Source organism: Cariama cristata, unplaced genomic scaffold (assembly GCF_000690535.1).
Source record: "Cariama cristata isolate BGI_N322 unplaced genomic scaffold, ASM69053v1 scaffold559, whole genome shotgun sequence".
Taxonomy (NCBI): Eukaryota; Metazoa; Chordata; class Aves; order Cariamiformes; family Cariamidae; genus Cariama; species Cariama cristata.
In genome coordinates, this window is record NW_009633804.1 from 28369 (window position 1) to 54533 (window position 26165).

The following is a 26165-nucleotide window of genomic DNA, read 5'->3' on the forward strand; positions in this document are numbered from 1 at the left end:
TATTTCTCCAAAGTTAAATGCAAGCTCTGGAAGCAATTAATCCTTAGCATGCTTTCCAACTGGTACCCTAGGGATTAATGATAATGACTCATTCACATAATTGGGATTCTCAGTGCTTTTTCTAACACTGAAGGTTTCTACTCCAAACATATAAGAAAATAAGAAACTGATAAATGATCATCTGCAACAAAAAGTTTAGAAAGGCATATGGCTCAGCTTTGATAACTCTAAATGAAACTGCTCTTGTTATAATGGTCATAATGTCATGTTCTTACTGATAGCCATGACTACTGCAAATGCCTAACTTTTTTGTGTGAAGTTTTAAATCTGTGATATGATTGTAATGCTTCTGTGGATCAGATTTAGCGATGGATGCTGAGCATTGGTAATCAAGCTTTCATCAGCAAATTCAGAAATTTATTTACCTTACATGAGGGCAAAATAATTCTAATAACTTAAACTTTTGTCTCTAAGATCAAAGCAAAGAGCTCATTTTCCTCCTTTGCAGCTATACTGGATATTGCACTGTGCTTCTCTGATTTTTTTTTTTTTTTTTTTTCTCCCCCACTCCCAGCTGTGGAAGAACGAGTAATGCTGCCAAAATTTATGTCTGCTTCAGTATGGTTGGTTTAATGGGGACTTCATCTTTTTAATATTTTTATGAAGGCTTGTGTGGGCTTGAAAGCCACTTAATGCTACAAATTATGAAGAGCTAGGAGTAGGAACTGAGGCACCCACCTCTTGGCCGTCTGACTTTGTGCATGGAGTGTGTGCAGAGCTTTGCTGGAAAGTGCGTAGACTCCTTGTGTGGTACTCCTTGGGTACCTTGGTGTGGCAGTCAGCAGCTGCTCTTCACCGTGCAGAGCTGTGATCTGGACAGAGCTTGTGAAGACAGTCAGGAGTCATCCCAGACACTTGGTGAACCACACCTGTTCAGCACTGGTCTCTGTCTGCGGACAGGTGTCACCATCCAACAGCAGTGGTGGTGGTGCCTGACCCGACGGGAGTGGCAGTGGGGTGGTGGCATCTGATGTGCCAGTGCTGCTGGTGGTGGTGGCAGCAATGGACCCACTTGTCATGGTGGTGGTGCCTGACCTGCCGGTCGTGGTGGTGATGGTGTGGGCAGTGGTGGTGGGTTGGGTAGCCTGACCCGCTGCTGCTGGTGGTGGTGGTGGCATCTGACCTGCCGGTGGTGGTGGTGATGGTAGTAGGGTGACAGGGCAGAGGTGCCTGACCTGGTGGTGGTGGTGACAGTGGAGGTAGGGTAGTGGAGTGGGGAGCCTGACCCACTGCTGGTGGCGGCATCTGACCTGCCAGTGGTGGTGACGGCAGCGGCACCTGACCTACTGGTGGTGGAGGTGGCAGCAGGGTGACAGCACCTGAACCTCAGGGGTGGTGGCGCCTGACCTGAATACAGCAGTGGCAGTGGTGGGCAGCAGAGCCTGACCCAACAGTGGCACCTGACCTGCCACCAGTGTTGGTGGTAGGGCGGCAGGTGAAGGAGGCGACACTAGCGTCTGACACACCGGTGGTGGTGGCAGCGGTGGTGCATTGGTGCCTGACCATATAGTGACGCAAAACTGCCCTGACTGTGCACCTGATGGAACAGTGCGTCTGACCCGGCAGTGACTAAAAAGTGCATTGTACTGAAGTGACCTTAACGGTTCCCCAACAATGACACAGCAGGGTATCTGATACAGAAGCGTGTATGACCCCAATAGTGCATCTGACCCAATGGTGACCCAACAGTGAACTAACAATGTGTCGAACTCAATGGTGCATCTCATCCACCGGTGACGGAAGAGCTCGTCCAACCCAAGTGTCCCCCAACAGTGCTCAAATGCTGCATCTGACCCAACAGTGACTCAACATTGAGTCGAACCCAACAGTGTCCCAACAGTGCCTCTGACTCTACACTGATACTAGTGTGACGCCACAGTGACAAGACAATGACCCAACACTGCATCCAACCCAACAGGGCCCCAGAAGTGTGTCTGACTCAAGAGTCACGTGACAGTATGAACATTCAAGAGTGACCCAGCATTCTGTCCGACCCAACACTGATGCAACAGTGCCTCAATAGTGCATCTCACCCAACAGTGACAGAATAGTTCCAAAACAGTGCGTCAGACCAAAGAGTGACCCAATGTAGTTTCTGACCCACGATTGACCCAAGGGTGCATCTGTCCCAACAATGACACAACAGTGATCCAACTGTGACCCATGGGTGCCCTAAGAGTGTGTATGATCCTACACTGACCCAACAGTGCCCAAAGAGTGCATCTGACCTGAGAGTGCATCTGTCCCAAGAATGACACAACAATGCATCTGAAAAAACAATGTGTGGACCCAACAATAACCTGAGAGTGACCTAACAGAGATCCAACAGTGCATGGGTTGCAACAGCGACCTAAGAAGGCATCGAACCCAACAGTGTATTATTGGAGCAGAGTGACACAGCAGTGATTCTGACCCAACCATGACGCAACAGCGCATCTGACCCAATACAGATCAAACAGTGCCCCAACTATGCATCTGACCCAACAATGACCCAAGACTAGAAACCACATGCAACCCAACAGTAATCTGACTGAAAAGTGACGCATCTAATGCAACATTGACCCAACAGTTATCCAATAGTGCCCTACTAGTGCCCTAACAGTATGTCTGATGCAACAGTGTTTCACCGAGTTGTGATGAAATAGTGCGTCTGACCTGCAGTGTACTCGCAGTGACCCAACAGCGACACAACAGCGTGGCTGACTCCACAGTTTTGCAACACTGCATCTGACCCATCACTGACCCAGTAGTGTCAGACCTAACAATGCCTGAAAAGTGTGTCTGACTCAACAGTGTGTCAGGCCCAAGAGTGACCCAACAGTGCCCCTACAGTATGTCTGTTCCAACAGCGCGTCTCATCCAACTGTGATCAACAGTGCGTCTGAGCGAACACTGCGTCTTTCCTAACAATGACACCCCAATAGTGTGTCTGGCCGAACAGTGAGTCTAAACCAACAGCGACACAACAGTGCTTCTGACGCAGCAGTGACCTAACAGTCCTTGTGAGCCAAAAGTGATCTGATACTGCATCTGACCTGAGTGCGTTTGACCCCGCAACAGTCTGTCTGACCTGACCCAACGACAGCGCATCTTATGTTCTTTTCAATAAAACTTTAAATACTACTAATTTCTAATTATTTTAAATTAGAAAAAAATTCCCATATTATCCTGTACAGTGAAGACAGGGAGTTAACTAGAGTCCAGCAAAAGGCCAGTAAGAGGATTAAAGGACTGCAGCCTCTTTTCTATGAGGTTTATAGAACCAAGAGTATTCATTATTGAAAAGAGAAGGCTAAGTGGAGCACTTCTTCTATTCATACCAGAAATTTATAAACATTAATGTAAAGAAGACAGAGGCAGGCTCTTCTCAGTGCTGCACTATGCCAGATAAGAAGCAAAGGACGCACACTGAAACACGATACTACATCTGAATGCAAAACTCTTATGGTGAGGACAGATTAACAGTGGACTAGGTTGCCCAGAGAGGTCTCAGTCTCCATCCTTGAAGATAGTCAAGAGATGCATTCCAACCTCAACTGTTCTGTGATTCAGCATATTCCTTTGAGACCTTTTAATATGCATATGCTAACTTCAACAGCTGAGAGAGAAAGTTTGCAATTACCTTCATCCACTTAAAAATCTGTATAAGGAGTTAGGTAAAACATATTAAGAGTAACTATGAGGACTTGAATATATGACTTCATTGAGATTCCCTATTTTAAAATGTTTGGATCATAAAATAAATCATCTGGCCAATGCTTTTGTATGTCTTGGACTACTAGCGAGTCAAACAGCAATGCTCTCCTCTATCAGTTTTTTAACTGGGTTAAAAATGTCACCAACTTGGTCGTGTGTTGTAGCTCTGTGTGGGGAAAACAAGCTTAATTGCACTTACGGGGCTTGAATCAAGAGATAACAGCTCCTGGTACGTCTACAAACAGAGCATTTGTTTAACGTGGTTTTGCTTTACTCATCAACTCCAAAGCAGCTGTAGAGTTGAAACTGCCTGTTATTTCTGTAAGTAACTGCTACGATGCCTGCTTGTCTTCTGCTTTGAAGTATAACCTGGGTACTGCAAGTTGCCTAGCAGCACAGTTCTTGTAAAGAGAAATAAAGAAAAAAGATATTCCAATACTTTCAACGTAAGGTTTTCTTAAGCTACCTGGGAGTTTCTTTGCAGAGCAATGAGACATTGTTCTTTTTCAGCATGATGTTCTACATTAGCCTTCAGTTCACAGTACTATGAATAAAAGTATACTTTCAGCTTACATCCAGAGCATGGTTTTAAACATATTGATTTTAGTCTTTTTACATATAGCACGAGATTCTTACCTCTATATGGGCAAGTTAACATTAAGGAATGTCTGTGCTTGGCTCTGTCCTGTAATCCATCCATTTCCATTGTATGGCTGGCAAGTGTTCTGTTTCATGCATAGATAGCACTCCAAACACACATCCACTACCCTGTTCCCCAGCTGATGGAAGGCCTACACTTAGCTCTCATGCCTGAGAGAATGTAATATTGTACCTTTCCAGGCTACAGAATTTTATGAGATAGATAGCAGGAAAAAAATTCACTACTGTGCTAGGAAATCCATTCTGAACTTAAAAAGTGTCCCTCATGCAAGAGGCAGAAGACAGTTCTCTTATTCCTTTAGCCTACCATCAGGGCAAATTTATGCTAGAGAACTTTGTTAGCAGCTTTGTTATTTTCTAGTCAGAAAAGTAGCTGGATAATACACAGGCAAACTGTATCCTGCCTTGACTCTTCTTCAAGGTAAACTTCTAGTGTGACCTTAATGCAAGAAACTGCAATTGCATAAAAACCCCAATGTATTTATCACAAACTCAGAAATTGTCACAGAAGTTTCAGCATGCAAGTGCGTAATCAATGGACAACTATTCATGAAATAACTCTAGGTGATTAAGAAAGGAAGAAACTGCTGTAAAGAGCTCAGTTTTTTTTTCTGTATATATTTTTGGGACTTCAGAAAAAAATACTCAGTAATTTACATAGCTGATATTATGGTTTAAAGAAAAATGCAAACTACCGAGAAGGCTACTGAAGTTTGATACCCATCAATCTTTATTCATACTGGCCCGATTACTTTTTAAAACACCATTAAGTAGACACACACTGCCATCTCGTGAGCATCTCTAACATAGCTGCAGTTTGATTTCTGAGGAGAGGAAAATGTGTTGCTCGGAGCAAGTAACTTAATACAGTACAAAACATATACAGACTTAAAAATGCTGCACTGAATGCTTTGTCAATTGTATATTACATAACAGAGATACACAGAGCAAAGCTAAAATATTTTATTAATAATTTATTTTCAGTAAGAAAGACTGGCTAATGGTAATTTTCAGTAAAAACCTTTACAAGACCATTGGATCACAAATATACAGACACTATAAAAACTGTGTCATGGTGGTTTTGGTTCTAAACTGGTATGTAGAGGGTCCCCAACACACTTTTCAAGAAGGGAAAAAAATGTTTACAGTTCTAAAATACAGCAACCCACTTAAGACATTTCCATGTAGCTGACCCAGAAAAATATCAGACCTAATCTATGTACAATTGGAATTGTGTGAATATGTTGAATTTTTTATAATGAAATGTCAAACCTCAGTTTTCAGGGGAATACACACAGTGAAACCCTGATTATAATAAGTCAGGGTGCTATTTTTTAATGGTACACTAACACCACTAGTTTCAATGGAAAACAAATTCACAAAGTATCTACAAAATCTAGTTAAAATTATTAAAATCAAAACTGTACATAAAATTTACAAAAAGTAGGAGAAAATTAATTGCATTAGAACTATATAAATATATGCATCATGCTAACATGGAGAAGTGGTATGTGATTTTTCTTAACACAGACAATGAAAGTACAAAAAGGATGTTCAGAAATGGCACAGCCAATGGAAATCTTAGAACTGTCCAATTACAGTAGGTCAGGAAATGGAAATAGGCTGATTTAGTGAAATGAACTGCACGATCCAAGGCCGCCATGCCAGTTTAGCTCACTGAAACAAAAGCATTCACTGTGGCTGGGAAAAAGAAAAAAATAAAGGAGCTCTTGAAAGTTGTTCTAGATTTGATAAAGTTTGTTAGAGTCCAGGCACTTTTGTTGAGTGTGTCAGACTTCTGTATGTTGCTGGGAATCAAGCGGAGGAATTTTCACATCTTCAAAATGACCATCGTCTCCACTCTCATAGTCACTCATCATGACTTCAGACTCCATTTCACAGCATGCTGACACATCAGAGCATGAAGCTGTGGAAGCATACACAGACATCGACATGTTGTCTACAGTGGGTGCTTCAAAGTCTCTACTGTACCCTAATGTGTAAGGAGTGTAAGGTTCTCTGTAACTGCCGTTGACACCACTGCTTGTGGTCTGAGGTTCTGACATGTCTGCAGGGTAGTGATGGGGAAGGTACTGATTAAGGTTAAATCTCTGCCTGCTTCTTGTAGAAGAACCCAAGCTACCTACAGCCGGCATGTCTCTGGGTGGCTGTATTGACTCAAACTGGTCGCTGTATTCTGGTGGTAATGGTGGAAGCTCATCAGGTGCAGGGAAGTCGTCAGGTGGAGGTGGAAAATCACTTTCTATGTCATAACCTCCAGGGTAGTAGTCTGTATCGATGGCGTTTGGATCCGTGTAGAGGGGAGCTGACTCTTCAACCACTTCATAATTTGGATACTCTTGGATACCTGGCAACTGAACGCTTGGCATCCAGTCTGATGTATCCCAGTGATAACCTGAAAAGTTAATTTTTTTTAAAAATGTAGTGTCAGTATCTTGTCTTCAGGTCAGTCCAAACTGAGAAGTCAACACATGTATTAAGACAATGCAATCACCGAGATTAGGACACTACTTGTTAATTAGAGAGCAGTTTGCCCCGGTTCCACAAAAGACATTCAACACAACACAACTTTATATTATGCCATGCATTAGATCCTGTGTCATTCACAGTTGAACTTTTAAATTTTCTCAGACATCTCACCTAACTTGGGAAGAGCTGTAGGTCACTTATGGAATGTGCTGTCACAATACATAATGATAATTGTTCACTGGATAGCCAAGAACCAACAGCCTCCCTGGTGCAGCTGATTTCTTGATCAATTGTTGTTGAGTAATTACAGTTAGGGTGATAACAGCTGCCTGTTTTTCTTAACAATATATTTAGCATATATAAACCATGCTTTCCTTACATAAAAGAAGTAATTTCTAATTGGTAAAGTATCCAGAACATTTAAAGCAACTTTACCCCTTAACTGAATTGTAAAGTTTATTTCACACAATGCTGTTAGCTCTACAGTAACTGCCACACCTCTGATAAAAACCTTTGACTATTAGTAAAGACATTCCACATTCAAATACAAGAACAAAACAGGAAAAATCAAGCTTAATCATGCATAAATAACCAAACTTGATTCTCTCTTGTAAACTTCCCTTATTTGCATTCATCTGCTGGAAACTAGAGGTAAGCCTAATCTCATTAAAAAATAATTGTTTTCCTCATCTGAACACCAAAAAAGAAAATAACACAGAATTGTAATAAGGTGCAAATCTAGTAAAGAGTAATCACTGCAGACAAATGCACAGCAAGCAACTGATAGTAAGTCTGTGTTAAAACCAAGTATTAACAGAAATATTTTGGTGAACATCAATGAACTGCATGCAGAAGTCACCTCTTGAACTGCTGAGGTCAGGAGCAGCAAAAGATTCTTTAGGTGGCAGAATGAGAAGAAAAAGGAGAAAATATCTATAGTTAGGAATCAAATAGTAGAAGCAACGTGAAGACAAACCATGACTGTAACTATGACGTTCATGCTGCTTTTGTCCAGTTTACTTAGCAGTAGTAAAGTTGGCTTTTTTTTTTTCCTCCTGGGTTCCTTCTTTGTTAGACTTGAACTATAGACTAGCTACTGAGTTAATGTACAGCCCACCTAAGACATGGCTGTGTAGTGGCAAAATCTGTCAAAATCCTCCTACCAGTAGATTTAGGACCTCTGCTAAAAAGGGTAACAAGACTTGGTCTGATTTTTTTCTTTGCTTGTATTCCCCCCTTGTTTTTCCATACAGGGCTGCATCTATTAGGACTTTCAGATATCTCGTACAAAGGTGGGAACTCTCTCTTTAGTATCAAGCTTCCATACACTGTGCACTGGGAGACCTGCCTCCCTTTGTAACAGCAATCTCAACAACTCGCACTCAGGAGAAAAGTGTCCTGTGTTATCTGACAAATCTTCAGGAATCTATATTCCCTATTCAAGTCTGTAAGGATGGGCGATGCCTATCCTAATACCAGATTCTTCTAAGAATTGATACTTTTATCTATTACTCTTGGTGGGGGTTTCTTTTTTTTTTTTTTTCTTTTGTGTAGCCCACACAAGAAAAATACTCCCCATACTAAAGAAGGTATCAGTCCGAGATCCCAGACTCTTAAAACATCTCTGGCCCCATCTCCAGGAGAAGGTTCTGACCACTAGTCTACTTAGAAGATGACATTCTTCATCTTTCTAGGGAAACTGGCTGCAAAACTAAAGCCAATAGCAGACTGTGGCCTTATGACTTAGAGCACTTTTATCAAGGAATGGGGAGACCTCGGTCCTGTCCTCCTCTTCTGAGGCAAAGACTCTTTAACATAAAATACAGAAACAGAAATGAGAACCTGATGTGACCGTCTTTCTAGGTGACAGTATGCTAGACTGAAGCTGTATTTCCTCTTGCACTCAGCATCATTGATTTGCATGGAGCTACCACCTTCCCTGAGGAGCAGTGCAGAGAACGCAGGCCAACAACTGTCCTAGGATGAGACTAGCTACAAGGTTCATGCCTCCAGGATACCTGTTGGACAGAACCACTTGGGGAGACTAAATGAAAAGACCATCTGTCCCAGAACTTGGCCTTGCTGAAGGCTTGAGCAAGGATCTCTGCTGCTCAAACTGGCACCCTCCTGAGGGTGCTCAAAAGCAGAACTCTTTACCTAAGATACTTTGAAAGAAGGAATGCTTATTAAGAGTAGAAACTTCCAAGTGTTAAGTAGCAGCTGAGCAAGACATCTTTAACTTCTCTATGAATATTCTGCAAATGCATAAAATATTTGTATTTATCTTACAGTGATACTAAACCACCAAGGAATACTTTCAACTTTGACTTAAGAACTACAACCATCATTTTTAGTTTCTACCAATTAAAATCCCAGAGAAAATCTGAGTAAGTTTCTAAATATTTCCCCCAAAAAATATTTCCCCCAATAGATTTTGCCTCTTCTAGTGTTATAATTCTCCCTTTTGTAAGTACTGCGCATTTCAATCTTTTAGCACTGAGGACTATGGTCTATGGATACACATTAATGAAATACTGTCGTGTCATTAGAAGTCTTTGCATTTGTCTACTTTTTTTGTGTGTGTGCATACATTAGACAGGATGTACTTCAAATAACAAATCAAAGAGAATCTTTAGCTCCTATAATTTACGTTATGTTCTCAAAATGCCTTAATTTTAAGTAGGACTTACTAAAACAGTAGGGTTTCCTAGTCTGTATTAAGAAATAGGAAACATACACTGCGAATGTTATTTCAGAAGTAACCTCTGCAGGCTCATGGTCATGAAGTGAATTACTTGCATATTACTGGAACTTTAGGGATTTTTAAAATCAATTAAAACAATAGTTAGCATTTGTATAGACTCACTGGCACCTTTATTACTACTATTGTTTGTGTTTTCCAGAGTGGTCAGTTCTTAAATGTTAGCAGAAAAGAAATAAAATTCCATTGGAAATGTCTGCTTTGCCTCTTTTTAACTTCCACATGCGTACTACACACATACACACGCGAATATATGTGTGGACATACATAGACCCAAACATACCTTTTAGATACTGATGTAAGTCTGGGTAGTAAATAACTACTTAAACTGATAGGGATGTGTATGCCTATATACCTGAACTGCATACTAGAAGTAATTTTTTTCTGCTCGAGAGACAGATTGATCTGAAGACCAGGGAAGTGATGAGTACTGTACTGATATCTGACTACTCCTATTCTGCGCAGTTGGACAAGGTGCCAACAGATGTGGGTTGGAGAAGAAAAGCAAGCGGGGGCTGCTGCTTTTTCATCTACAGTAATGTATGTAATTGATGCTGTCTCAATTTTACTGGGAGCTTTAGTGTGAATATCTTCAGAAGAGACTAAGCACCAAGATCTCTTTATGCCAATCCTTTTTTTTTTTTCCCCAAGAAATCACATTTTGAAACCTGTCCACAGGATAGCTACAGCATACACATGAAAATATGAACAGATACACAATATAAATATATTCTTTGCTAAAACTTATATGAGAGTCCAAGTAAATAACATTTTATAAGTCCCATCTGCTAGGGCTACATTACTAGAAGACAAACGTGCATTATTCTGCCAAAGCAGTAAATAAATATGAAAATGTGTATATACCTTCTTTTTCCACCGAGTCAACAACAGCATTGACAAGGTGTATTACAGTCACTACGGAAGCTTGTAAAAGGTATAAAAGGAGCAAATTAAAAACAAACCTACAGTTAGTATCACTTTAAACAGCACACAGATATACAACACAACACTGTAAAATTGCAGTTCATTATTATTTTATAGAGCAAAATTATTGGTGTACATATACATTTAGCCTCTATCTAGAAAGCAGTTGTATTATGCATATAATACATAAAATACATCTCTAAACCTGAATTTTATTCTTGATAAACATGGAAATGTACTTGTAACTACTCCTGAAGCAAATTCTGCACAAGCACAAAGCTGCTTTATTTGTGTTAGAATTTCTGAAATGTTGTCTAAACATACCATTTGCATAATACTTCACCTAGATAGCAACAAACTAGGCTTTTCTAAAGGTTTGTGTTCGGTGAATTAAGGAGTATTGCATTACGTTTCCCCTTTTAGACTGGAAGAGCAAGGGAAGATATTTTCACTGAAATGAACTAAAATGTTAGAATATGAAAAATATCTACTGAAAACTGCTGTTGCTGACCTACTTAAGTTGTGTGCGAAGTGGTATCGCAGTAGGAATATCAAATCCAGGTTGTAACATTCTTATTTAAAAACAACCAAAATGAATGTATTTTTTGTCTTCCCTTTCCCAAGATACTTTTGGAAGGGAGAAGGATTTACTTTTATAGGGTAGGATGAGGTAAGCACATGCGATTTGTTTGCATGGCTCAGGGATTAAATTTCAAACTAATGGATTCAGAATCTACCTAAAAGGAATGAAGGAACAATATCAGTGATGCTACAGTTATTTCTCTTAAAATGATGTACTAATGAGTAATAAATACATGACAAGAAATGTGAGTAAGAATATATGAAATATATGAGATGGAGAGGAGGGAAGAACATATATCACACAACACTTAATGACACAGGAAAAAAGCTGAAGGTTGATACCAAATCTACTCATAAAATGATGAGTACTGAAAGCATACCATTTTACTTTCACCAGTCATTAACACAGATGTTTCTTTTCATGCTGTTAAGAACAAATCACTCTACTTCGTTAAGAAGCAGAATGTTCTTTATTCCTAAGCTAAAGGAATTTCAAATTCTTTTGACCATACAGAAACAAAAGCAGAAATTGGAATAAAGAGTCAGAACACCTTAACTTAGTGAATTAAGTTATGAGACAACTGTGACTTTGTCCAATCGGTCTGAAATGTTTCTGAATACACAGATGCATTCATACCAACTGCAAAAAGCATCTGTCATCACAATAGAAAAGTAAAAGACTTCCAATTAATAATAATAAAACCCACAAATATGTATGCTGATTATATTTTGATGGACTGGAGTTGTGATCAAAATATTTATATTTTATATTGGCTTTTTTCAATTACGACTCTTTTTATAAGTTCATTTTAATCATGGTGAAAGCCAAATATACTGTTCTACTATAACAAAATTCCTTTTTGTGCAGCTTCCTTCATTACTAAAGTAATCAAACTTACAAGCAGTCCCTTAAACTCTGCTCTCACTCAGAACTGATCTGATCCATATGGGAGCTGAGGTCGCAGCAAGAAAAAGAGAAGGAAACAAATGAAACTGTTACACCAGAAAGCTTTTTACTGAGAGCTAAATGTCAAAGTGAAAGTAATATTTGTGCAGAGGCCATTTTTTAAATTCACTGTATTCTTGTATAAGGTGACAACTAATGATTACCCAGAAGAGTTTCTCAAATTTGAACACATTTTTAACATCTTTTAAACACAAGGCTCTAAACACCTTGTGCTGCATTTTCACTGTTAATATTCTAACAGCAGAAAGATTATATATAATTTTAAGGTAAAGTAATTAACAAGAGGCATAAGATAGGCAAAATACCTTAAAAAATTAACATATCTGAGTATTAACATAAGCAAATACAGATATATATTAAATAAGCTATTATTTAATATATATTCGATACACGTAAGTCCTATTGATACTGAGAGATACAGATGCAAAGACAGAACAAATGAATGTAAGTGGAAGTACAGATTGATTGTGTTTTACGTACCATTGTCATCACATGATTCAGACTGGAAGGAGCTGAGAGATTGGACCTCAGACATGCTTTCTCTAGCACTATAAGGATGGGAGTTCTTTTCATCCAGAGGCTTTTTTGAAAGGCAAGGATCAAGATCTACTACTTTAGCTGAAAGAAAAAGTTCCAAGTGAGGTGATTAATAGATTCTAGATTAAAGAGTTAATAAAATTTAAGGTTGAGATCTACACATTTTTACAAAACTTAATAGAGCATGAAGCCCAATCAGGCTCAAAACCCAGTACAGTCATAATGCCTTTTGTACTCTAACAGGTATAGACAGAGACTCTGCACTGGTATTAAAGTTGTACCAGCACACACCTTTAACAGAAAAGTAATAAAATAAGAACATTTCTTACTGTCATAGTCAAAATCCCAGCTGGGTTTCTGTATTGAATCGCTGTCTGAAGGAGAGTTGGAGGGAGGTGGAGGTGGCAGATTTGGTGCTACACTGCAAACAGCTACAGCTTTCCGGTGACCATGTACAGAATCTGGGTTAAAAGTACTAAACTCTGGGTGCTCGGGGATAGCAGACCCCTCAAAAGAATTCCTGTCAAGATTGTTCCTGGAGTCGCTTGGAATGCTTGGAGTGTATGAAATGGGACGAACAGGAACCTGTGGTGGGATGTCAGAATAGATGTTCTTATTCAATTTTGCATCAAAATAAGGTCTTTGCAAGAAAGCTGTTGTAGCTCCCAGTTGCTTGTCTTCAGGTTCTGGCTGGTGCTTTTTCTTTCTACTCATCACTTTGCGGCAAACAACAAAAATCACAACTAACAAGAATATTCCTGCGATAAAAACAATAATCCCGATCACTTCAGCTAAGCTAATGTTCCAAGATGTTGAAACATATTTGTTAAGAACAATGTCTGTGCAGTGTTTTCCTCCAAATCCACGGCTACAATTGCAGTGATATGAACCATAAGTATTCTCACAAAGGGCACCATTAAGACATGGGTTTTCTATGCATTCATCAACGTCAGTCAGGCATCTACGAGAAACAGAGCAGAGAAGTGATGGTTAGTTTACATCAGTAGCCTTTTTGTAGTCTCCTTGTTCTCAACAGTTCTAGAGATATTTAATATACAGTACTGTACACTACCAGGCAATTTGCTATTCTATCAACATTTCAGATTTTAACCAGTTTGAACTGTGAACTGTTAAGTAATACTGTTAAAATTCAATATATGTGGAACACTACCTACCTTTCTCCACGAAAGCCTGCTTCACACTCACAAACAGGTCCATCCAAACTGTCAATACACTTGCCACTGTTTTTACAAGGATTGTCTTTGCAATATGGACCCAGCTGGCACCTGCAAAGGCAAAAAAAAAAAAAAAAGGGTGGGGGTGGTGGGGAAAAAAAGCATGAATGAACCATTGCCTTACTGCAAGTGAGTATACAGTGTGAGATTCAGGGCTGTAACACAGGGGCTGGCATTAACTTCAACTAACTCCAGTGGGTTTCAAAGTATGAGTTTTAAGTAGGAAACAGATAAAAAAGAAAACAGAAAAAGTGTTACATTTATAGCCTATTCATTAAGGGATTCATTGGTACAACAAACCATACAAACATACCTTTGGCCTGTGTACTGTCCTCTGCACTGGCAGATGAAATCATCACTGACTGGGATGCAAGTACCACCATAAAGGCAGGGGTTGGAAGCACACGGGTTGACACTTACATCGCAGTGAGTTCCCATAAACAAAGGTGCACACTTGCAGTAGTAACCTTGAAAACAAATGCAGTATTTTTGAAAGACACACATGGTTTTACTGGATTTAAGAAAATCCTCCCTGCCCACCTACCTGTTTGAAGAGAGAGAGGGGATGGGAAGAAATAGAAATATTTTTATTGAAAGATGAAGGAAAGTCTAACAGTAAGGTTTTTCTTGAGTAAGATTGAAGGATAGCCTCCATTTCTCTCACGAAATTCAAGCTTGTCACAATCATTTCAGAATTTTTAAAAGACGACTATATAAAGTACACAGTTAAGAGGATGGACCTCAGGTGTTGACACTGAAGATTAAATCCCCACTTCATCCGATGGAGTTTGTCTACTTCATACCCCAAGGAACTGAATCTAGAACAGAGGCAGACACAGCCTTCCTACCTGCTCAAGAACCAGCCTTCTATAACTCTCTGGGAAAGCAAGAATTATTCACGAAGTTGTTTCGTTGTTCAAGGCAGGGAAGTGAAAAAGCAGTTTCTTAAACTAACAGCAGAAGAATTTAGCACAGCTTACCTCCATTTGACAGTGCATTGCAGATGCCTCCATTCTGACATGGGCTGCTTGAACAACCTTCTGTGGTAGTCAGTAAGCATCCAGGAGTCACATCTACAGATTCTTCCATGTGTGCATAATTTCGTGGCTTACTGTTTAGTGGCAGCTCTTGTCCATTAAGTACAACAGAATCCATACAGCCTCTGAAACCATTGCTAACCTGAGGACTTCTACCGTGTCTTGTACCTTGCTGCCGAATATGACCACCAAAAAACACATGATTATCTAGGTTTAGTGTCCTAAGTGTACCAGGAGCAGTACCAGACGCAGTATGCACCCTATCCAGAACAAGTCGTGCGTAATTTCCGTCCACTTCAAGAGATACTGAATGCCACTGGCCGTCGTTAATCTGAATGCTTTGAACAGAGACAATCCCAGGTCCACTGCCACAATCAAATTTATATTGCAGTCTTCCATGATGAATCTACAGAGGGAAGCCACAACATCAACAAATGGTCTGTACACTTAAAGAGTATAAAATATTGATGCCTGTAACAGTTATGTTTGCTGGAGAGACAGGATGATGGTGACATTCATAAAAGGTAGTTTCATAACACTGTACTCCAAACAGCTGCACTGACCGTAATGCATTCTATATGGTTGTTTTAATTAAAATATATACTTTGATATTTTTTCCTCTAGTAAAGAAGTCACAGATCATCATCAAAAGATTACAATACTTCAAGACCCTTCATCTTTTGTTTTAAGTGACTTTTTCTGTATGGGCTTAATGCGTATTATAAGTAAATTTTTTTTTTGTTTGTTTTATTTTAAAAACTTTAAAGAAAACTAATTCCATTAAAAAAATTCTGTACAAGTTTGTAACCTGGATGTATAACACACTCTACCTTGAAGGTAATTCTCAATTATAACAATTCTACAGAGATGTTATGATTCAATCTTTTAATTTGGCACAAAAAATGGCAAGAAGATGGTAAGAAGAAAAGGAGATATGCACTAGGAGATTTTAATATACCTCTAAGATACTGTAGTCTGTTCCTCGAGCATACATAACAACTGCATGAGCAGAGTAAGTTCTAAGTCTCATCGTCAGCTTCATTTCCTCTTTGTTCTCATTTTCCATGAGACGGTATTTCACATAGCTGCTCCCAGTAAATGTCACAGCAGAGCCAGCTGATGCTTGGGAATACAGAAAAGCATAAAATGTGTTAACACAGGAATCCAATTATATTTGGAAATTAATATGGTTTATGCAAAGATTTTTAGAGTTAATTTCTTACCAGGACACTGTCCAGCTTCGCTGTCCTGGCAAACACAGGTGTATTTTCCTTCCTTTGGATCTCCTAAACATTCGGTACCTTCAGGGCATGGGTTTCCTTCACACACACTATTCACCAGGGGGCATTTCCCTCCTATAAAACGAAATATATTATTTCTCTTCTGTTGATGGTAATGGTATTTTGTGAAAAGGGAAACTTAAGTACAGTAGCTAGAAGCAACCCAAATGATATTCCTAACTATAGATTGAAAATGGCTGGCAATTTAGAACAGGCAAGAAAAAAAGGAACTTTTTTCATAAAATGGAAAATTAAGGTGTAACTATAAAAAAATAAATCCCATCCCATCCCACAAGGTTCTATTATGTAAACTCTTAAAATGAGGTAATGAGATAAGAAAGAATTACTCCTTACTCTGAATACCATTAGGCAAATGTTGCAGTGAAGGTTACAGGACATTTTTAATCTCATCCTATAACATAAATTTTCTCCTGTGGATTATGGCTGTTCAAAACCAGAACAATCTTTTCAAGGATACTGTTTTCCTTACTGCTTTTCTTACCTTTACAAAGACAAACTGCTGATCTGTGATGACGGGGAGTGACAAAACTCAACCTGGCTGTGCTGTGGGTTGACATCATGTTCTCATCCATTGTTATTTTTTCTTCACAAAATTTCAAAGGACAATCTAGGCCTGCGCAAACCTTATGGAAAACATCAATTATCCGGACACCTAAAATCTCCTCTAGTTCAGGCACAGAAGAGTTTATCTTGTGGAGCAAAATTCTCATTGGATGCTGAGAGCTACCAGACTTTTCAATATTCAGGAGGACATCAAGATTTGAAGGAGGATCAGAAGGCTGCAAACTAACAATCTGAATGTCATTTCTCCTCACACCCAAGATGTTTCTTAATGCTCTCTGGAAATTGCGCCAGTAATCACCGATGAATTCTTCAGGGGCAAGGTTTGCAAAGCGTATTGCAATGCTGTGATTTAGTAAATCTTGTGTGATTTGTCTGATGTGTACAGTAATATCAGCTGCAGTTGTAAACTTTCCATCTGTAACAGTGACATTTAGGAGGTATTGTCCTACATCTAATCTTTTATGTGCTATTAGTTTGCCACCAGTACTGGAAACTGAGAACAAGGATTCCATTTTGGGGTCCAGACTGTATGTCAAAGTATCATAAACATCTTGATCAGTTGCATGAATTTTTCCAATGACACCACCTGAATATTCTTCCCCAAAGGTTGTGATAAAGATTTCTAGAGGTAGAATTGCTGGAGAATAAATGCTTTCTTCAATAACTCTGATATCAATGTAAGTCAAAGATGACAACGGTGGTTTTCCATTATCTGCCACCTAAAGGAAGGTGAGGATAGAGTTAGATTTTTGCTTTATCTCAAATTCCACTGTAGATATTTATACTGTGTACAGTAGAGTTGTATTTTTCTACAAAAAAAGAGGTCCTACAGGAAAATGCTTTATGTAAATTTCATAACACAGTTCCTGACATAAAAGTTAATACTGAAAACTTAAAAAGCTTATATAAGCAGGCACACACAAACATGCTTTCACTTCTTCCAAGATTAAAAGGCTACAGTGCTCTTAATACTTGGAAAAGCCAGGAAGCTACTAACACTTCTAGCAAATACAGAGGAAATGCACAGTAGCTGATTTCAGACAGCAGATGGTGCTTGAAGCTTCTTTATTTCAAGCATGGAAACACAAACGTGAAATGAGTCATGCACTAGAAATTTACAACATGCTTCACCACAGTTATTAGGAGGTGGTCTGGAAGACAATCTAAACGCAGTACGCCAAACAGTACTTCAACAGGAAAACAATACATGTATAAAGTTACAGTTAATTACTTTGTCTTTTATGATTTGTGATCATGGAGAGGGGGGAAAAAAAAAAATAAATCACCTGTACTGCAGTTTGCTTCAGACAATTAATGTAATTATCTCTAACAGAATCAGCCTAATTCAATTTTAAAGTCTTTTAAAACTTCACATCCCCTATCCTCCACCCCTTTTTGACAAAAGCATACACTGTCGTTGTATGAAGAGGGGACAAAAAGAGTAGAAAAGTGAGAAGAGTCCTTCGCGTTCACTTTCTATTTCTCAGTTCTTGTTTCCTGTCTACCTTTTTCCCAGAGCTCTTTCCCAGTTACTGAAAGTGACAGTAAAGAAAAGGGTGAAGAAGAACTGGGGAGATGTGAAGAGACAGAGGGGATACACAGGGCTCAGAAGGTAAAAGATATCCTGCGTTGTTCAAAACACTTTGCAATAATTTTACAATGACTACAGGTAGTTGGTACACTTTGAAGATCTACACATAGAAGCTGCTTTTGATTTTTCATACAAATTTAAGCAATAGAGGAAAAACTTCAGGCACAAGATTATGTGTGGATGTGCACATAATCGTAGCATTTTTAAAAGGTAACGCATGTCTCAGAGCTACATGTCTTCATCCATTAACTCCAAAAGACAGGCATGGCTAGAAACTTGCCCTCTAGTTACCCAAATATAAATAAGGAGAGTGTGAGAGAGCGCGAGAGCGCTCAAGTTGGCAAAGTTTTGTTTTGCCTAGATTTCTGCCTAGAAACAAGACAAGGCAGGCAGTTTAGCTACAGGAGAAATGCCCAAGGGAAACAATAAAGGGCTTAAAACAAACAGGCAAGCAAAATTATAACAAATGGACAGCAAGCAGGAAAGAAGAGCCCCAGGAGAAGTGATTTTTCAATAGTGCAGATATTTAAAAATCTGCTGTGGTTTTAAACTAAAGACTTCAGAGTGGCACAAAGGACTGTATGACTCATAGTTGAAGATTTCACACACTAATGCTGTGAGACATTTGTTAATGGATAATCTATTTCCTCTGGAGAGAGGGAAAGCAAATGTGAGTGGCATGCACATGTAGGTGGCTGTTGGGAAAAAAAAAAATAAATCTTTATTTCTATTAAAACCACAAAAGTAAAGTAAAAGAAAGTCTCCCGTTAAGTAAAGTTTTTTTGGTGGGTGTGTGGGGTGTGTATGGGAGCAGCTGTTTGTGGAGTTTTGGTGGGTTTTGTTGGTTGGTCGGTTGTTATTTTCTCCCAATTAAAGGATGCCTGTAACATAAGAAGACCTCTGCCTCAGCAATCCATTCAGAAAGCAACTAAGGTGAAAGCTGTTAATACTGAAAAGCACACCAGTGAAGGGCAGTTAAAAAACAAAAACGAGTATCAAAAGATCATACATAGCCATTTACTTGTGAGCTGCAAGCTGAAAGTGCAGAAATTAAAGATAGTGTAAACTCGAGAAGATGCCTTCCTATAGCCTTTGAAAAATCTTTCTTTTAAATGAACAGAGGAAGAATATTTTTCCACTAAAGTCATGTGTCTATTCTTGTGTGTATCATTGGAACTGAAGTCTTGTGATATGGAAATGCTAGTTTTAGTCTTAGATGCCTTCATACTCATATATAGTGACTCACTAAGGAGAAGATAATAGCATATTATAGCACTGTGTCTATTTAAAAAAAGCTTTCATAGTATAAGATGACAAATGGCAATTAAAAGACAGTGACATATTTCCAGAATCCAGGCAGGGAACTTGTAAATCGAAGGATTACACTGGTCCAAAACACTGAGATTGGTAGTACAGCACACCAAAAAAATGCACATTATTATAGTCTGCTTTAATGATTTACAATCTCTGAGGAGTCTTTGTTCCAAATGAGTACATTTGTTTTAAGACACTTGTTTAGCTACCAGATGCTATTAAAATAGCCCTTATTCACTCCCCAGAAAAAAGACACTTTTCAAGTGCTGTGCTAAAGAGAAGATAGCTGAAGTACTGACAGGCTGTTTACAAGCATCCTACAGCTTAGGAAGTGGCTTGAAAGTGAAAGAATTGCATGATTCCACCCAGGAAAAGGAGTTAGATAGGTATCTCATACTTAAGAAAAGGTAGGTACGTTAGGAAGGGCCAAAGGTGCAGCTAAATCATGAACTGAGAGAAAGATAGTGTAACAGTCTATATAGAACAGGCATAATTGCCCGTGCATGCATTCATAGGAGTATGTCTTTGAAGCAAAATAAATAGAAAATATTTACTGCTTAGATAAAATATAAAACAAAGCATATGAATCTTGTATTACAGTGATTGCACATACAGGGAAAACATTGCTGATTCTTCTTCCCTGAACAAAAAGGTGACTTTGGGGAATTGGTATAGAACTTACAAAGCCTATTAGGCAAGTGTGACAAAGCCCAGCTCTACTGCTGTTTTGGAGTCACACAGCCTAAAAAGGCCAACAGAGCCATTGCTTAGGTACCCTGTAGGCTAATCTGTCCCACCACTAATTAGCAGATCACTACTGAGAAAAAAATGGCTGACAGAGGAATGATATACCTCCCTGCCCCCTTTTTAATCTCAATTCTTAAATCCTAAACTCAACTACACTTAAATGGAACCTTTATCTATGCTGGTTCTCATACTGATGGCTTCTGATAAATGTTTTAGTGATTCAACCAGCAAACAACAGTACCTGTGGGAATTTTTTTTCCTTCCCCAAAGAAAAGAGACTTTGTGTAAATGTTACAATTATTATCCCAATGTGGACAGAATTCAGTATACACTGACACAGACAGTACTGCTATAAAACCCTGCAAGTGCATGTTTACTCAGAAATTGTCTGCAATATTATGTAGGAAAATAAGTTGGACATTGAAAGAAATTCCTCATGTAAAAATAAAGGCAAGAATTTTTATTAAAACACTAACCTGGAAATGAAGTTTAAGAATTAAGGCCAGCTATTTTTAGCCTACCAATTTTAAGTCGCCTGTTCACAGCTGCTTAATTTATAACTGAATTAAAAAGGACTGGGTAAGATTAAAAAAATTGTTTTGAACTTCTCTTACATTAAATTACAAAAAAGTATTTTAGAGAACTTGGTTACATTAACATAACTTGGATTTCTGGACATGGTCTGGTCTTTTTACCCAACAAAGGCAAATGTAGGCACATATTATAGCATTTCAGGGTCATTTTTAAGTTTTATGCCATGTTTTCCACCGCAAGATTCTGAGATCTCCAAGTACTGTGCTGCAAGTTTCAATGCTACAACAAAGGTTCACTGATCTGGTTTTTCCAAACTTAAAAAAAGATGTTTTCAACTGCCATTGGAAAAAGAATGTGGCTCTATTGAAAAGTATTTCAATACTGCCACGATGTGCAACTTTCAGTATCCCTGTTTCCATCGTATCAGTGTAGTCCAGCTCACAGCTTCAAAGGTCAAAACACAGCAACAAGAGGAAGTCTGCAGCCAACAGTAGGTGGCTCAAGGGAGCTGTTGCCTGCTGGCTTTTCCAGCATCCCACATGAAAGGCAAAGGGCTTATCAAGACCACTCACCCAGTTACCATTTCACTTCCACCTTACCCTTACTGTGAGTTTAATTAAGCTTACTGTTACATCTGTGCAGATTTCCATTTAGACCAATAGACTTTGTCTCTGAAGAAGTTACCTCAAGGGACATGCCTCAAATGACTACTTGGCATAACAGGATCTTGTAACAGAAAGACAAGGAGCAGGCAGGAAAAAGTGGTGGACTGGGCATTAGGGGGAAAAGTTAACTAAATACTTTTTGTTGTGCACCCTACCTTAACATGAAGTAGATAGTGATCCCTCACTTTGCGATTCAGTGCAGCCGTTGTTGTCAGTACTCCCTGCTGGTTAATCTGAAAAGTGTTCTCTTCATTTCCACTCAGGATGGTGAAGAGAAAAGGAGGGCCATTGTGAGACGAATCCTTGTCTGTTACCACTAGCTGTAGCACATTAAATCCGATAGGCTTATTTTCCTATAAACGCATAATACAATTACATTGGTTTTGTTATAATTGAGGATATAGCCTGATAGTGATTTCTTTTTCACAACAGAAAAAAAAAAACACGAAATTACTGTCAAACCAGTTAATCAGCATAAGAGAAATCAGAATGACAATATTGTTTAAAGAAAAATACTACCCTCTGAGAAGAACGATGAAAACAGTAAAAGGAGAAAGGCAGTATATTTTTAAACTTTTTTTAAACTTTGTCTTCTATTTTTAAAAGTAGCTCAGCCTTGAAACTTTACATTTTCCACCTTTGGTCTGAATTACGATTACTGCAGATTAATTACAAAGTCAAAGATTTCAAATTTAGCTGAAAAATACACTCCTCCATCTGACCTGTTGTGTCCCTAATTAGTGTTCTGACTACCATGGTGGCTGCCACAGCTGCAATCCGGTTAAAACATGAAAACCAGGTTTTAAAATTTGTGTCATAAAATCCCTTCAAGTTTGCATCATGTGGATGCCTGAGGTTTCACAGACACCTCACACACTTTGGTTTATCATTATCTGATACATGCACAACCTTATCTAACACTTGTAATGCCTTTCCCAGAATATTCGTGCTATACTGTATTGAACAGATTTTTTTATATATACATACATATTTTAAATGCACAAAAAAAAGTTGAAGCGTTATTGTAAAGTACAACAATAACAAAATGCCATCCTTTTACAGTTGTAAAAACTCCTAATAACAAGCATACTCTGTTCTTGAGAGAGTCACTCAAGTTAAGTATTAATACTGCAGCTGAAGCTTTTTTTCCCCTTCAGCACAACAGACAAGGACCATCATTTTAAAACACAAATATTCACATCTGGACAACTAAAGTAATTTGATTTTTGTAACAGCTAAGCACATTTCCAACTGTGTCCAAATATGTCCATCTCCAATACATCTGGAAATGCACACCAGCATTCTTGGGCAACTCCTCCAGCTTTTTCTCTGCTACTCTCATACTGGGAGAAGCTGCTATGAATGAGGTATAAAACACAAAATCTTCTTTTTTAATTAAGGGAAACATTACAGACATTGGTTATATAGTCTACAATTTTAGGGTATACATTAATTAATATTCATTTCAAGAAAGATTGTAATTGGGGAAAGCAAAATACCTTTGACAGCACACAAACATACAAGCCTAGTTTTGTTATGTGTTTTTGTTTGGTTTTTTTTTTTTAAAAAAAAAACTGAAACCAGCAAGATCCAGGACACCTTATTTGCATCCTCTGTGTATGTTGGGTAGAGAAGAACCACTTTATCCTCTTTCAGAAAGTTACCTTTACAAATCACGTACACTGTCTCAAACAGAGGTGGTATGTTAGGATGGCACAGTGCACCAGATAACATTGCCTGATCCCCACTTACCTATTGTACAAGGCCAGGTACCAGCAACAGCAAAAGGACCCACGGGATTGAGCTCACTTACGCTACCAGTATGAAGGTCTTAATGCAATTCCATTGTTCCCTGACATTTACTCTCTACTGGATTCAGGAAGACAAGAAGTACAGACGCTGTCTCTGCTATCTTTGCTTTAGCAGAGAGTTTTCTGAATCAGGCAAGTGCATGCCAGCCATTTGAGAATCTGGCGCACTACTACCATCCTAAGGTGCAAAATTAGTCAAAGGATTGGTATGTAGCAATATGAAATACTACTCCTGTTCTAACCGCTTCTGATCCCAGAGGGGGCCGGTAGGAATTAAGTCTGACTTATGTGCCACAGTGCATAACGCTTGCTTCACAGTAATAGGTACCTAAAGTATCTTTTTCTAAGCAGGAACTCTAAGATTAAAAAGAAATTGCAAAATTATTATGTATTTTATCCTACCTATATGATGCTAAGATTGTTATAAATGCAACATATAATGTATATACACATGTACACACACATGAAATACATGAAAAAAGAACACGTTCAACTTGCAATGTAAGTTTCTAAGTAGACCGCACAATATGAATTTTATAACCCTTAAGACTTACTCAGGGAAGGAGTCTCACTGACAACCTTAAATAATTAAAAATATAGAAAAATAAAACTGAAGTATTACGATTATCATATCTTGCAGAATTTTTCAAGTCACAAATTAACATTCCAATAATATTATTGATTTGACTACTTCACTATCTGTATTTACCTGGATGATAACACTATAGTTTCCTTTTGAGAATACTGGAGGATTGTCATTTACATCAGAAACATCAATATTAACTGTGGTTGTGTTAAATCTAGGTGGGTTTCCATTATCTGAAGCTTGAACTGTCAAGGTATATCCTGAAATCTAAGAAATAATAAAAAAAATTTCAAACATTCACCAAGGAGCAAAAAGTAACAAACTCAGCTTTTGTTTTAAGGAAGAAATATTTTAGTACAAATCCCCAGTAAAGCTTGCCTTCATATATTTAATCCTTTCTCTTCCTCTCTGCTCCCAAAAAGCACTGACACAAAAAGATGCTTTCACTTTATTAACGCTATATTAATTTTGCAACATAAAATGGTAATTTTACACATATAATTAAAAAAATGGTGGTCACTGATTACATATAGCTAAATTAATCCCAATGGCTCAAAAAGCATCAGAAACTTACCTTTTCTCTGTCTAGAAGTTTTGTCACTTTTATTTCACCCCTGGTAGGGTCAACTGTAAAAGGATTTCCCTGATTGCCATCTATAATTGCATAGTGAATGCGGTTGTTTGAAGGTCCATCGGCATCATCTGCCATAACCTAAGGGACATTACAGTCTCATTTAAAACAGGTAGAAATAGAAATACCACCTTTCAGATAAACTCATTCTAAAGATGAGCACAGCTATTTTGGTTTAACACATTTCATAGTTCTCAGGAGAAGTGTCATCTGAATGGAGCATACTAACATTACTTAACTTTCTGGATTTTTTCTGAAAATTAAGTCTTGTTCTCCTGAGGAGAACACAAATATATCACTAAATATCATCTACTTTCCCATAGCATCTGAAGTCCCTGGTTCTGAAACTTTTTCAAAATAGATTTTCAATTCACTCTGTGGCAAACTTATCTATTCATTTATGTCTCTCTCCAAATCAATATTTATTTCTTCAAGACTGAAAGCATGATTGTCATGGTAGAGTATTTCAAAGGAAAAAAACAACAGTACGTACTGTAATCACTGATTGTTCAAGCATAGCATCTTCACTGATTACTGCTGTGTAAGTGTCTTGGCTAAACACTGGAGTATTGTCATTGATATCTGTCACATTAATATTCACTGTTACAACATCACTTAATGAAGGTGTGCCTCCATCTGTGGCTTCCACTGTCAAGTAGTACTCATGAGAACTTTCATAATCCAAACTCTCAATGATAAAAATGGCTCCTAGGGAAGAAAAAAAAAACACCAATCCTCACACAAACTCTGCTATTATTGTAGTATTATATATTGCAACTTTTGATTTTGGTCTGACAAATATTCAGCTTCTTCAGGGACTGATTTGTCACCGTAAAGCTGGAGCTACACAGTGAAATGATCAGGCTTTACACAGAAAAGTAAAAAGGTGTTAAGTTCCTGCCATTACCACAAAGGACTCACACTTTAAAACCACCTGGCTCACATTTTGTAATTAAAAGAGAAAAATAAAAAAAAGTGTTTAGAAAATGTCCTTTTCTTAATTTTCAACTAAATTAGCCAAAAATATGAAATTACCTTTAACTTGACTTTCCCTGCAACCAGTACTAATGTCAGGCATGGAGAGTGCAGAGGTAGCAAGAGAAGTGTCTGACCATGAATTTTGATTGACAGAAGTATCTGAGTTAAAGTGTGAGTTTTTAACTGACTAGTTAAGATAGTGCAGTCCCTAATATACACACTGATTTGCTGCTGGAAGAGTGTTTTCCTGGAATCTTTTTCCTCCTTTCAAATATGTGAAGAAGTTAAACTGGCAAAGTACTTCTATACCATAGTACCAGTATGCACACTGGAAAAAGCAGTCGGAAGAATTATAATTTCAATTACACCGGTATAATTAACTACTATTAACTTTTGGGTAGAAATCTTATTAAAAAACCCCAAACTTCACCAGAAATTAGAAAAAGAACTATATAAGAAAACAAAACTAGAATTGAGGTGTATATTGATTTTTA

At 38.3% G+C, this 26165-nt stretch overlaps 1 protein-coding gene across 3 annotated transcripts in view; it reads right to left on the reverse strand.

Moving 5' to 3' along the window:
• Window positions 1–6043: 6043 nt before the first annotated feature.
• Window positions 6044–26165, reverse strand: part of FAT1 (FAT atypical cadherin 1) — a 101999-nt gene continuing 81877 nt past the window's right edge. Inside the window, exons 14-28 of one of the 3 annotated variants that reach the window (XM_009706876.1) lie at window positions 25187–25401; window positions 24637–24774; window positions 24186–24329; window positions 21821–22018; window positions 16732–17533; window positions 16173–16304; window positions 15908–16065; window positions 14893–15355; window positions 14226–14379; window positions 13853–13963; window positions 12998–13638; window positions 12621–12752; window positions 10532–10591; window positions 7766–7801; window positions 6207–6832 (exon numbers count right to left, since the gene is read on the reverse strand). In XM_009706876.1, the coding sequence (XP_009705178.1) occupies window positions 6207–6832; window positions 7766–7801; window positions 10532–10591; window positions 12621–12752; window positions 12998–13638; window positions 13853–13963; window positions 14226–14379; window positions 14893–15355; window positions 15908–16065; window positions 16173–16304; window positions 16732–17533; window positions 21821–22018; window positions 24186–24329; window positions 24637–24774; window positions 25187–25401 (4010 nt within the window). Of the gene's footprint in view, window positions 6833–7765; window positions 7802–10531; window positions 10592–12620; window positions 12759–12997; window positions 13639–13852; window positions 13964–14225; window positions 14380–14892; window positions 15356–15907; window positions 16072–16172; window positions 16305–16731; window positions 17534–21820; window positions 22019–24185; window positions 24330–24636; window positions 24775–25186; window positions 25402–26165 lie in introns of all 3 variants that reach the window. The other 2 variants (XM_009706878.1, XM_009706877.1) reach the window with 2 other exon arrangements.